The 12,816-nt window shown below is 37.0% G+C and overlaps 1 protein-coding gene across 1 annotated transcript; it reads right to left on the bottom strand.

Annotated features, from left to right (window-relative positions):
• Positions 1–10,074: 10,074 nt before the first annotated feature.
• LOC135954686 (uncharacterized) lies at positions 10,075–12,595 on the bottom strand. Its single transcript, XM_065504901.1, has 2 exons — positions 10,502–12,595; positions 10,075–10,437 (listed from the first exon to the last, which is right to left on the bottom strand). Exon 1 carries the CDS (start codon positions 12,229–12,231, stop codon positions 10,642–10,644), a length of 1,590 nt encoding a protein of 529 aa, XP_065360973.1. The 5' UTR covers positions 12,232–12,595; the 3' UTR covers positions 10,075–10,437; positions 10,502–10,641.
• Positions 12,596–12,816: the final 221 nt, after the last annotated feature.

Genomic DNA, 12,816 nt, shown 5'->3' with positions numbered 1-12,816 from the left:
TTACAAGTGTACGAAATGTATAAAGGCATTGGTGTAACCCATTAACCCATTAATATGAACTGTTTTACTTGTTGACATTAATTGTGTCATTCACTATGAAATAATAGATAAATAATATATGAGAGATAACAGAGATGTATAATGTAAGAAAATTATGTTATTAAATTAAAATGTTGATAAAACAGTATTGCAAGAAAAACAAATAATTTGTTAAAAAATCACCAACTAGTCTGTAAATCGCCAAAAAATCGCCACGTCGCCAATTGGAAATTTTGGTCGCCAAAGGCAATAAAAAATCGGCACGTTTGGCGAGAAATCGCCACATCTGACAGCCCTGCTTGGGGTCAAAATGACTGTGTTTTTCGTGATTTCTAGACTTCATGTTATATTTTTCTTAAGTTTCATCAAAATCGGCCCAAAAATATATAATATTTCGCTATCTCTCCATGAAAATTCCAAATATTGAAAATTTTGACATTTGACCCTCAAGATTTAAGGCTTAGAGTTTTCCGATTTTAGTAAAACATTCAGACTATATTTAAATTGACCTGAACTATAATATTCTGAATTGGTTTTACTTAAAAATCGTAACAGTAAGGAAATTCGGCTCATTCGCCAAAATATGGCCAAAAAATTAGTTTTTCTCGAAAATCGTAAAATTTAAATCGCAGGCACGGAAAAAGTATAAGGGGTATTGACATAGTTTTTTCAAATTTTTATTCCCTATTATGTTGTCAATAAATCCGCAAGTGATCTTAATTCTGAAATTTGTTTAACAAAATTTTTAAAAATTTGAAATTGGAGTATTGTAACTGGCGTTGAAATTTTTTTTTTGGTTATACCGGCGAATAGGTTAACTGTATCCTATGAAGATAAAAACTCATATACAAGTAAATATGGATATATTTTAAGTAAGAATAAATGCTTGTTTCAATATTTATCAAAATATGTTAATTTTGTTCCTACACACAGAAAAAGGATTGGTTGAGAAATGGTTACAATTACGAAAATATAGTACAGTTATCCAAAATTCTATATTAATTATCGAAAATGTATAACTCTAACAAATATTCTTGAATTATAGCAGTAAAATCATTCTTATAATGGAAATTTGGTTCGTAGCATTGTTAGATTAGTTAGCATAATCAATTTGTGTCTGATTAAAGTAAATTTTATAGAATCGACAATTGCAACCTAATTGAATTCATCTTTTAATACATACAACTTATAATACGGTGTTCTGAACCGACTGATAATTATGTTAATCAAAAAATGTTTTTTGACATTCTTGAAAAAATAATTATAAAATAAAAACGAATATTTAAATTCAGAAAAATTATACAGAAACGAGATAAAAAATTTCAAAAATATTTACATATAAACGACGATAATCAATCAACAGCATTAGTAAAAGTAAGTAATTGATTGAGAAATGTGCATTGTTTACATTGTAGATAGAAACTTTTGAACAAGTTCAAAGAAAATTCATCCATTTTATCAACAGACTTGGACTATGATGGAAACGAAAGGCAGGCATTTCATGAAATAATCCGATGTTGAATTTAGCATTTGGTGACCGATGCTAACTGGTCTTGTCCTTATGTGAAATTAAATGCAGAAAGACCTCCAATGATTGCAGGTTTCATAAGATTACTAGAAGATACAATCGGTATCAGTTTATGCTGCCAAACATCTACAGAAATCCCTTGGACCCATGATTGTAGATTTTATATACTCCCAGCTTTTATATGCAACCGATAACAGTAAGAAATTTGTCAATAAATCATATAAGATCATTAAATTATTTACATTTAAAAATCTTAAAAATTCTAGATCTCGAGAACAATCGACCTGTATCATTCGTTATAGATATATCAAAACTGTTCAAGAATACCAAATACTTTTAGTTACTGAATAATTTTTAAACTTTGCTATCAAGGATATCATGTTTTCCAACTCATGCCATCAAGAGAATTGAATTTTCGAATCCATTATACATATCGATGGCTTAATATAAAAAGGCCATAACTCGTGTTTTTTTGTAAATCAAATCGATAAATGGTCCGATCATATATCATAATTAGCCAAAAAAATCTAGGCATAAAAACACGAGTTAGGACATTATTTTCCATGTATTTTCTTTTGGAGTTATTTTAGGTAAAATCTAAGAATAATAAAGAAATATGTATCTTAAAAATATAAAAAATATATGGTTTTTAATTGGGAAAGACTAAAGTCTAAACACATGTATACTTAATGACTATTCCAACCGAAATATTTTTTTATGAACAGTTGTGAGTATCAATATATTCAGTAATCGCAATCGAATTGTATGATAGTACCTGCAACCGACAAAATTCGGTTGCGATAACGAAACTGTTTTCTCTGTGTACATTTCTTGTTCTAGTGGCCTGAGACAAGTTAATGGCCTGGCGATTTTTTTAATAACTTTAACATTTCTTAACCAATGTTTGTCTTTTATATCTCATGAGAACAACAATTACGTACACATTTCGATTCTTTTAAATTAAATTGCAAAATAGCAACTTAATAGCAACATTTAAAAAAAAAAACTGAAAAAAATGCATTTTTCCCTTGTAAATTCATCTCTTCTTAGAACAAACTAAAAATTAGTTTGGTGGTATTTTAGGTCATAACGAAAGTTTTCAGGGGGTACCGTTAACCCATGTTCGTTATATTTCTTGTATTTAAACGACATATGATTTATATTTCAAATAACAGAAACTTTTTGAAAATCGGTTGGAAAATGGCTGAGTTATTGTCGTTTTAAAAAACGCAACTTTTTCAAGAAATTTTAATTTTCTTCACGCTTTATATATATTAATATATATTTCATATACATAATATATTATTCATATACATAAATACTCGTATAATGATTATTTTTGTGACATGTTTTAGTTTATTTTAAGCTATCAAACTCTGCCATTTTTTAAACGATTTTTAAAAATCTTTCTCTATTTAAAATGTAAAAATCTGTCAAACAAAAGAACATATTTATGGTATTTTGAAGTTGTAACGTTATTTAACTAAAATTAAGTGATAGAGAAAAACTTTAAGTATTTTCGTACTCTAAGGACTATAGAATTGCTACATGAGAACCCCTTTATATTTTTTCGTTCACTTTTTAATCACTGTGTTATTATTACATATGTATGTATATATTTTTAAGATTTTAGCGTAGTTTGCTGATATGCATGTTTGTTTCGTTTTATCCATTCGTATCATCTGTAATTAATTCCCAGAAATAATACTCTTAAGTATAATTAAATATTTCTTTATTACTGCTGCTTTAACCAACGAATTTAAATAAAACTTAGAAAAATAAAATAAATGTTCTCATGTCGACAATGTGTTGGTTTTTTTTTTAATTTTTGTTCTTTGTGGATTTCAGTGTTCTTTTCGTCCCTTCGGGTATAATTGTGAATAAAAATTGACAATACCACAGACTAAATGATTTGCTTGGATTGTAAAAAGTGTTACAATTTTAAAGTTTGTAATAATTTTGTGAGGTACCTATGTATATTCTGAAAATTAGATATCTATCCGTGTTGAGTTACTTATGGAGTAAAAACAGTTGGTAATTTTTACCTGTAGATATTGACTTAAAATTAATGTCAATTTACCTTTTAGGTAAATTAATCTGCAGTGTATTTTACACCGTATATAGCTACATATTTGTTTAAGTTACGGGCATAAGTCCAGAATAAAATACTTTCAATTGTATCTAGGACTAAACAGTCAACTCTCGTATAATATACATGTACAGAATAATACAATAATTTAGCATCAGGAGTAGATTATATAAAATAATAATATACACCAAAACACATACAAAAACAATATTCACAATGAGATTTGTAACGGCCATAATCATAATTTAACGATGGCCATAAAAGCCACTTGCTAGTCAACAAATACGATGATAAGACTCTGCGTTTTCTGTTTGCCTCTGCAACATCAGATAGAGACTTATTTCCAACATTTAAACAATATACAGCACAAAACAATCTGTACAATCTTTCAACACTACATCTATAGCAGCGACACACAGTGGAGTCTATCGCAAAAATAGTAATGAATGTGAATCTTCTGGTTCGATTGCTTAAAACAATAAACACCAACGAATTGTTGAGGCTTTAAGAAAATTAATTTCTTGATATGTCAGATACATGGTGTCAAATTCAACCAAAAAAAAATTTCAAAATTTAAACATGAATATTTTTTAAACATTGTGAAATGTACAGGAATTTCTTCTCACTTATCACAAAGTTTCATTCTTTGAAAACTATCCATTTTTGTACAAGTAACAAGCTGTACAACGTTTTCCCAGCCAGAGGAGGTCGACTTTTACACCCTGTATCCCTGCTTGTATTGTAACAGGGTGGTCACATTTTCTTTCTCTGCGACTCATAATTAATTTTACAAGTTTAGAAGATTCAGATTTATAACCAATTTTTTGTGATCGATCCCACTGTGCGATAGTAGCAGAAACAACAATCCATACGAATACAACAGAAGTCGTAATATTTAATACAGCAGCAGCAACAAACCAAAAAAAATGGCAAAAAATAGGCGTAGTTGTGTATGGATGAACAACCCAAATGATGTACGAACGAGCATTTTGGGAGCTGTTCCAGCCAGCAACAGCAGTGGCAGGCTAGCAGCAGCATTTGTATAGTCGATAATTAAAATTTTTTTTGGTGTGATTTGTGGCAATTGTTGGGATGTTGGAAAAAATAAAAAAAAAAACATACCAAATTTATCCTTTTCCACCAAGAAAAAAAATTTTTTTTTTCTTTCTGGTCGTCAATATTTATTATTTCTTTTATGTATTTTTTTTCCTCATTTGCTCACAACTTGTAGCAACATAATTTTGTTGTTGTTTCTCTTTATTTGTTTTTTTTTCATGAAATACATGTATTTCGTTTGAAAAATCGTATGTTTCTTGCATGAATAAATACATTTCGAATGAAATGTTTGGTGCTGTTTGAAGCCACTAAATCAATGTTTTAACCATCTAATTACAATTTATAATGTTGTTGTTGTTGCTGTTTTCATTTCATCTTGTTGGTGTTTATTATCTAATGCAGCTGCATATGGAAACTAATAAAACAAAACTCTTTCACATTTGTATCGTAGTGATCAATATTAGTTTAAGGGCAGAACTAACCCTTCTATGGTATTATTACAAGAGCGGCCAGAAAACACTATAAGCATTACATTTAAATCAAGATTGGCTACTGTAACCGAAATAATCGAAATGGCCATTAGTTCTAAAATACCGGTATTTATTCTACAAAAACCGTTAATCGGTTAACCGATTAATTTTTGTCGGTTAACTGTTCGAACAATTCAAAATTGCCAAATCCAAAAAGTACTACAATAGAAAAATCTAAAAAAGAAACTGACATATTCGATATTCTTTATCATTCTTTACTTTCGATTTCTAAAATATCTAAAATCGGCGAGAGAATTTTTTCCAAGTCTAGTTTTATTAAAACTAAAGAACATTATTTATTTTTTGGTTGAATTGTTATGTTTTGTTTATTTTTTATGTTTTTGTTATTTTTATTAATAAAATACTAAAATAAATACACAAAATTTATGGTTTTGTTTTAAATTTAAATAGAAATTATTCGGTTAATCGAAAAATTAACCGATTATCAACGAATTAAAAATAAGCATTGATTAATTATTTGCCCGATTAAACTAGAAACGCGATTAATTAAGTACCCTACTGTTTACCCTTTCGAATCGGTAGCCAAAATATTGATTTAAATAAACTGACAAAATTTAACTAAAAAATAGTAAGGGTCTGTTTCACGATTTCGAAAGAAAAATTACTCATTTTTCTTTTGACATCGTGGAACAGGCAGTTAAAGTTTGTGTGATTTCTAATATTTTTCTGTAATATGGATGTCATGTATATACTTTTTCAATTGATCAATAACAGAAAAGTACGAGTTATGGATATAGTTTGAAACTTGAATTATCAAATTTGTATAACTCTTTAATTATTACAGATAAATATGTTTTTATAATTCTAATCGAAGAGCTTTATAATTTGAGTTTAAAAATTGTATACCTTACTTTAAGAACCCACAATGCCTCTCTGAAGGGATCCGTCGTTAAAACTAAAATTTGAATACTTCTCTCCTATTTCCATGTGAAGTTTCATGTCATACGGCTCATCCAGTTATAAATCGCAGATTTGTTTTCACAATATTGTTACGAAATTGTACTTGAATTCAAATATAACTATTTTAAGGGCTGATTTAAAAGTAGCATAATGCTTTCAAATAACATTGCTGTAATAGCAAACTGTAACATATCTGTGGGCATTATTAAATAAAAGCTTTCAGTTGACCATTGATCGTAAGTTGGCAACGCTGTTTGAATTCAAATATTCAGTTAAAGAACATTGTAGAAAGTACACCACAGATGGCGTATGATCTAGAATATTCGAACTTTGACAGTTAAAGAGCAATCTAGCACAAAGTATACAGAGGCGACACGGAAAAAAAATATATTTGTCTCTTTCGCTCGAAACAATTTCAACTGGTTTGGTTTTGTGCTTATTTATATAGTTGTTTGTTTTAACGCACTGTCTGTATTAAAACGCAAATTTGTTTTCTCTTTCTATCGAAACAATTTCAAAAAAAGGTGATTTTAGTGTTTTTGAGAGACGCTTTTCGAATAAACATCAACTTAGTGCCTTAAAGTGTGTTGTGTTTTTCAAGTAAATTCGTATACATTATAAATTGCGTCTGTATTTCTGAGAATTTATAAACGTGTATAAAAAATATTGAGTGGCTATTTAATTCTGTGGTTGTTGTACATTTTGAATAAATAAAGAGTTGTTACAATTTTTAAACTACTAAACGGCTTTTATTTCCAATCAAAAGTATCCGGTTTATTTAAAGGAAATAAACCTGCGTTTTGAAAAGGTTAGGTTAGGTTAGGTTCCATGGGCTGCTGCTCCTCAAGCAGCTCACTTGGGTCCATTTAAATCTGATCCCATTGTGATACCCAAGGGGTAGACAACAGGGTATTTATAATACTTCCGTTGCCTCCAGGTTAAACCAGCCAGATTCCCGGATGAAGGAGTAGATTCGTCTAAGATTCATCCTCGATAGCTCGTCCAAGCATGATAGGAATGGAAATCCAAGGATGCGTTCCCTCAGGTTTGTAAGAGCCGGGCATTGGCAGAAAAGGTGATATACAGTCTCTTCCTCTTCTTCATTATGACAGCTTCTACAGTAATCATTGTACCGTAGGCCCAATCTTCTAGCATGTGTCCCGATTAAACAGTGCCCTGTAATAAAGGAGACAATTAGCCTTATTTGCTCACGACGGTATTCTACAAGTAGATTCGTCCTGTTGGCATCATATACGGGCCAAGTCGACCTCGCTGTGGCACAGGAAGGTTCATTAGTCCACCTGTTTTGTGCAGTCTCATACAGTTTCTGCTGAACAGCCATCTTGCATTTAACAAGGGAAATACCAGAAAAGGGGTCGATCGCCTCCTCACTCAACATCGCACCCCTTTTGGCCAGATCATCTGCTATACAATTACCCTGATTTCCATCGTGTCCAGGGACCCATATAAGCGTTATCCTAGAATGTCTCGCTATCTCATTTAGAGATACCCGGCATTCCTCGGTTAACCTAGATGTCGTGAAGACACCCGCTATTCCGTTAACAGCAGCCTTGCTGTCAGTAAATATACATATATCACCAGATATTCGATAATACCTCAGCCAGTTGGTTGCGCGTTTAATGGCAGTAATTTCCGCCTGAAGAACAGTACAGAAGTTAGGTAGCCTGAAGTAGGATCTTATCCCAAAGTTTTCAATATAGAAACCTCCACCGACCCTATTATCCCTATTAGAGCCATCCGTATATATCCGTATGACATCAGCAGGAGGGAAGAGTCCGCGCTGCCATAGATCCCTATTCGGGATCATAATATGGAAATGCCTATCGAAAAAAGGTTTTGCGATGCAGTAATCGATATTACCATGTATAAACCCATAGTAATTCATTATCCTAGAGTGTCCAAGATCCTTACCAGACCACGAACCCCCCGCATTTAGTCTCACAGCAGAGTTGAGAGCCATTTGTATCACCATCAAATCCACTGGTAGCCAGTTTAGAATAGTAAAAAGTGCCTTAGAGGAAGTAGACCTTATAGCGCCTGTAATCAGTATCGCAATAGTCCTTAGAACTCGTTCAACGGCTTTCCGGTGAGTAACATTATCCAATGCCTGCCACCACACCAATACTCCATAGAACAAGATGGGTTTGACGACTGCTTTGAAGATCCAATTGATACCTTTCGGCATAATGCCCCAGTTAGTACCAATTGCCTTTTTGCAGGAGTAGATGGCCACGTAGGCCTTGTTAATCCTATTCTGAATATTCATATTCCAGGACAATCTCTTATCTAGAATGATGCCAAGATATTTTGCATTATCCCTAATTTCAAGACTGATTCCATTCAGTCTAGGTGGTCTAAAGTCATCGATCTTATACCTCCTAGTGAAGAGAACCAGTTCCGTTTTTTGGGGGTTCACACTAAGTCCACTCGATATACTCCACTCACTCAGTGTACTTAATGCTGATTCCATACAACTAGATATTGTATCCAGAAATTTACCGGATATAAAAACTGCTACATCGTCAGCGTACGCGACTGTTTTAATCCTTCTGTTGTCCATCCTGACCAACAGGGTATTCATAGCCAGGTTCCACAGAAGTGGAGATAATACACCACCCTGTGGGGTTCCGCGATTGGCCACTTTTGAAACACTTGTACCACCTAGGGTAGCACATATGACTCTGTAGCCGAGTATCTTTCCGACTAACCGGCGTATACAAATGTCAATCCCAAGTTCCTCCATCGCAGATAGGATGGCGTCGGGTCTGACATTATTAAAAGCTCCTTCAATATCAAGGAAGGCAACAAGTGAATACTCCTTATGTGATAGCGACTCTTCAATGGAGCCAACTAGCGAGTGTAGAGCTGTTTCCACAGATCTGCCCTTAGTATAGGCATGTTGGGATTTAGAGATGAGTTCAGTCGGAATGGTCATTCTCAGGTATACATCAATCACCCTTTCTAGGGTTTTCAGCAAAAAGGATGCGAGACTGATTGGCCTGTAGTCCTTTGGTTTAGTATGAGTCGCCTTGCCTCCTTTAGGAATGAAGACTACTCTACACCTCGTCCACCACGTGGGAATATAGGTCCATTTGATACACGCTGTGTATATGTTAATGAGCCATGGTACAACTATTTCTTCGTTCTTCTGAAGATCAGCAGGAATAATGCCATCCGGCCCAGGGGATTTAAATGGGTCGAAGCTCTTAATTGCCCATTGAATTCTTTCTCTGTTCACCGGAACAGAGTTTTCACACGGAGCAACAGAATCAGCAGCCCCATTCACAGTTTCAACATCAACTGGGAGGCAGCCCGGGAAATGAGTGTCCAGAAGGACCTCAAGTGTTTCCTTACAATTCAGAGTCCATCTACCGCAGGGTTTCTGAATATAGCTTGGTACAACCGGGGAGGTTGATAAGATTTTACGTAATCGGTTAGTCTCAGAGGATCCTTCCACGCCGCTACAGAAGTCCCTCCAGGCTTTCCTTTTCGCATTCCTCGTAAGGTTCTTGAAGTGATTCAATGAAGACTTGTATGCCGGCCAGTTACCCGACCTCTTAGCCTCGTTGAACAATTTACGACACGTCATTCTGGCGTGTGCTATTTCAGGATTCCACCATGGAGGCTTGTTCTTACCTCTGCGGATGGTCGGCCTACAGGCCAAGTTAGTAGCCGATTGAAACGCTTCTGTGAGTGTCTCCACTGCTACCTCAATATCTTCCCTATTCTCAATAGAGGGTGGGTTTGGCAAAGACCGAGAGAGAGCGTCACGTTGCAACTCCCAATTGGTCTTCCTCCTATTTAGAATGTTATTAACACTCCTAATAGTTACACTAATATTAAAGTCAATATATTGGTGATCGGAGAAGGAGCAGTCGCTAGAGACGGCCCAATTAGTAATCATGCTGTGATGTTCAGCACTTACAAGTGTTAAGTCTAGAACCTCACTTCTGTTAGCGATAATGAAGGTAGGTTCTGAACCTCTATTTACTACTTCCAAACTACTATTAAGAATGAAGTTGAAAAGACTCTCACCTCTTGTATTGGTGTCACTGCTACCCCATATGATGTGGTGCGAGTTAGCGTCAGCACAGATAACTAAAGGTATCTTAGACCTATTCGCCATTTTAACAGCACTGCGGACAGCATCATTTGGCGGATGCTCCCCATGATCGTGCGCCATATAGCTGGAGATCAGCCACAACAAACTGCCTTCATTGGTTTCCCATGAGACTGCTACTGTATCTTCATTGCTGTAATCAGACAGAGTGAAGATATTCAAAGAGCTTTTAGCCAGTATACAGGATCTAATTTTACCTGCGCCTTTAGCGTAGTAGAGCTTATAGCCCTTCAGACATAGTCCACAGATACGATCCTGGTGGATCCAAGGTTCCTGGACCATGACTAGCTCCTCCCCGTTCTTAGCAATTCGGAGGAGCAGTGCAGCAGATGCTGCCTTAGAGTGGTGAAGGTTTATTTGCGTCACCTTCACCATGCTCAATTTGTACAACGGTGACGTCGGCGTCCTCCTGGTCAGAATTCAGGAGGGCGTCCTCGTCCACCGCCTCGTCCATCCGTTCAAAGAAGGTACCAACCAGTTCGGAGACAGAGTTGGTATCTTCAATGTCGATTGGACCAGCGGCGTCATTGCATTCCATGTCCTCTTCCGAGGGCATGGGTTTTACATCCTCTGAGGAGGTATCGTCCTTGTTGTCGCTACGGTAGACACGCAGGATGATCGTACCAAATCCATAGTACACCTTCCCTTGTGTCTTCCTTAGCGGCCCCAAGGAGTCCTTATTCAGGACGACGATCGCCTTTCTGGAAGATCCCTCAGCATCAGTAACCTTGACAACTTTCCAGTCGTTAGTTGGAAGCTGTGGGTTACAGCACTGGAGGATCTCCAAGATCTCCTCCGGGCTAGATGGCTCAGCTGGTATTTTAGCTATGGACCTAGGCTTTCGGGGTATCTCACTCACCGATACCACCTCAAGCCTAGATCCCGGCCATACTTCGCCCAACGATGCGACGGCAGTCTTGAGTAGCAACGCTGAGCGTTCATCCACACAAGACATGAGTTTAACGTGACCCTGGTACCAACCAGCGTCATCGCATTGAGGAGGAGTGCCTGGGTTCTCTTTGAGAACTTTCCAAAACACCCCTACCAGTTTTTGCTTCACCATATCCCAATTTGATTGAGATATGGATCCGTCATTGACACTTCGATCTATAACCGCCCTAACGAGATTGTCTTTGACAATCTCGCTAAAGGACTTAGCTAGAGATCGTTGTGCCGCTTTAGGCCTTTTCGGACCCGGTTGCTGGCTCTTAATTGTCACGTCCTCCTCTGAACGTTGCCGTTTAGGCACCGCTGATGACTCAGCAGAAGGAGGGCCGGATTTGAGACCAGCAATGTGAGCTCTCGCCCAAGAGAGGGAAGCCTGTTGCTCCTTTGTGAGTTCCTCGGCTTTTTTAGAGCCAAGAGCCTCAATGAAGCGAATGGCGGAACGCCTGGTGGTAGCAGCCCTTCTGGCAGGATTTTTATGCCTTAGACTGCTTTCAGAGCCGGAGTTGGCAGGGGGTGGTGCGGCTTCAGGGCAGGAGGATTCCATCACAGACCCTGATCGCACAGTTGGCATATGGGAAACGCCTGAGAGGAGCGACTTAGTCGCTTCCCCCCCAGAGGCACCCGAGGCAAGGGTTTTAACCGTCTTGACGGTTAGGGCTTTAGCAGCTTTGGAGGTACTTGGAGAGAAGTCCAGAGGTACCTCGCCGCTTGTGACACTACCACCAATTGCTTTTTGTTTTTTACATTCAGCCAATCTGGGTATACCAGATTGACCTCCTGCGACACCAGTAGCATGCAGACTAGTCTGGCCCGGTGTTATCACCTGACTAGCCTGGGTCACGGTAGCATTCGACTCACCACAGCCCGTTACCATCGCTGTGGGAGTAGGGTCCCCGGAGATTATGAAGCCCCCGACCGGGTACATGGGGCATGATTCCTTTTTATCCATGGCGTCCTTACGGACAGGTAAAGGTTGCATTTTATACCTGCTGCCAGGTGTTGATTAGCTGCCGCCCCATTGGGGATAACAGACGCAGACCATCAGCCGCCCAATGTGGGAAACAGACGCTGATGGATTTCGGACGGACAATTTAAGAGTCCTTTCGGACCAGCCGGACAATAACCAACAAAGCCACCCCTCTCAGTGAGGGGAACATGGCTTGTTGGAACATCTGATAGCCGCCCCAAAGGAGAACAGACGCTATCAGACAGAGGGGGAGGGTAGTTCTTAGTATCATGCTCACCGCGTGCCCTTCTGGAATGGGAGACCCTACCGGAGACAGCCAACTCAAGTTAAACTGTCCCCTCCAGCATGACCAACACAGATCATCGCATTTAAGCCTCTACATCGCGTCAAGATGACTACCCATCGTAGAGGAGATGACTACCCATCGTAGAGGGTAGTCAATATATTGATTCGGTATTGTTATTCTGATTCGGTATTGTTATTCATTGTATTTTTATGATCGTCAACACAGTTTGAATTTTTATAAATATTTACACCCATTTCCACATCATCCATGCCTGGAACTTTTTTGACTATTTCACAATGAATTTATTGTAT

Source organism: Calliphora vicina, chromosome 3 (assembly GCF_958450345.1).
Source record: "Calliphora vicina chromosome 3, idCalVici1.1, whole genome shotgun sequence".
Lineage (NCBI taxonomy): Eukaryota > Metazoa > Arthropoda > Insecta > Diptera > Calliphoridae > Calliphora > Calliphora vicina.
Note: the sequence above shows the minus strand (reverse complement) of the source record. Positions and strands in the feature narration are given on the sequence as shown.

What these genes read in the sequence shown, in the direction of transcription:
- LOC135954686 (XM_065504901.1), bottom strand. Translation starts at nt 12,231, where the DNA reads ATGCAACCTTTACCTGTCCGTAAGGACGCCATGGATAAAAAGGAATCA.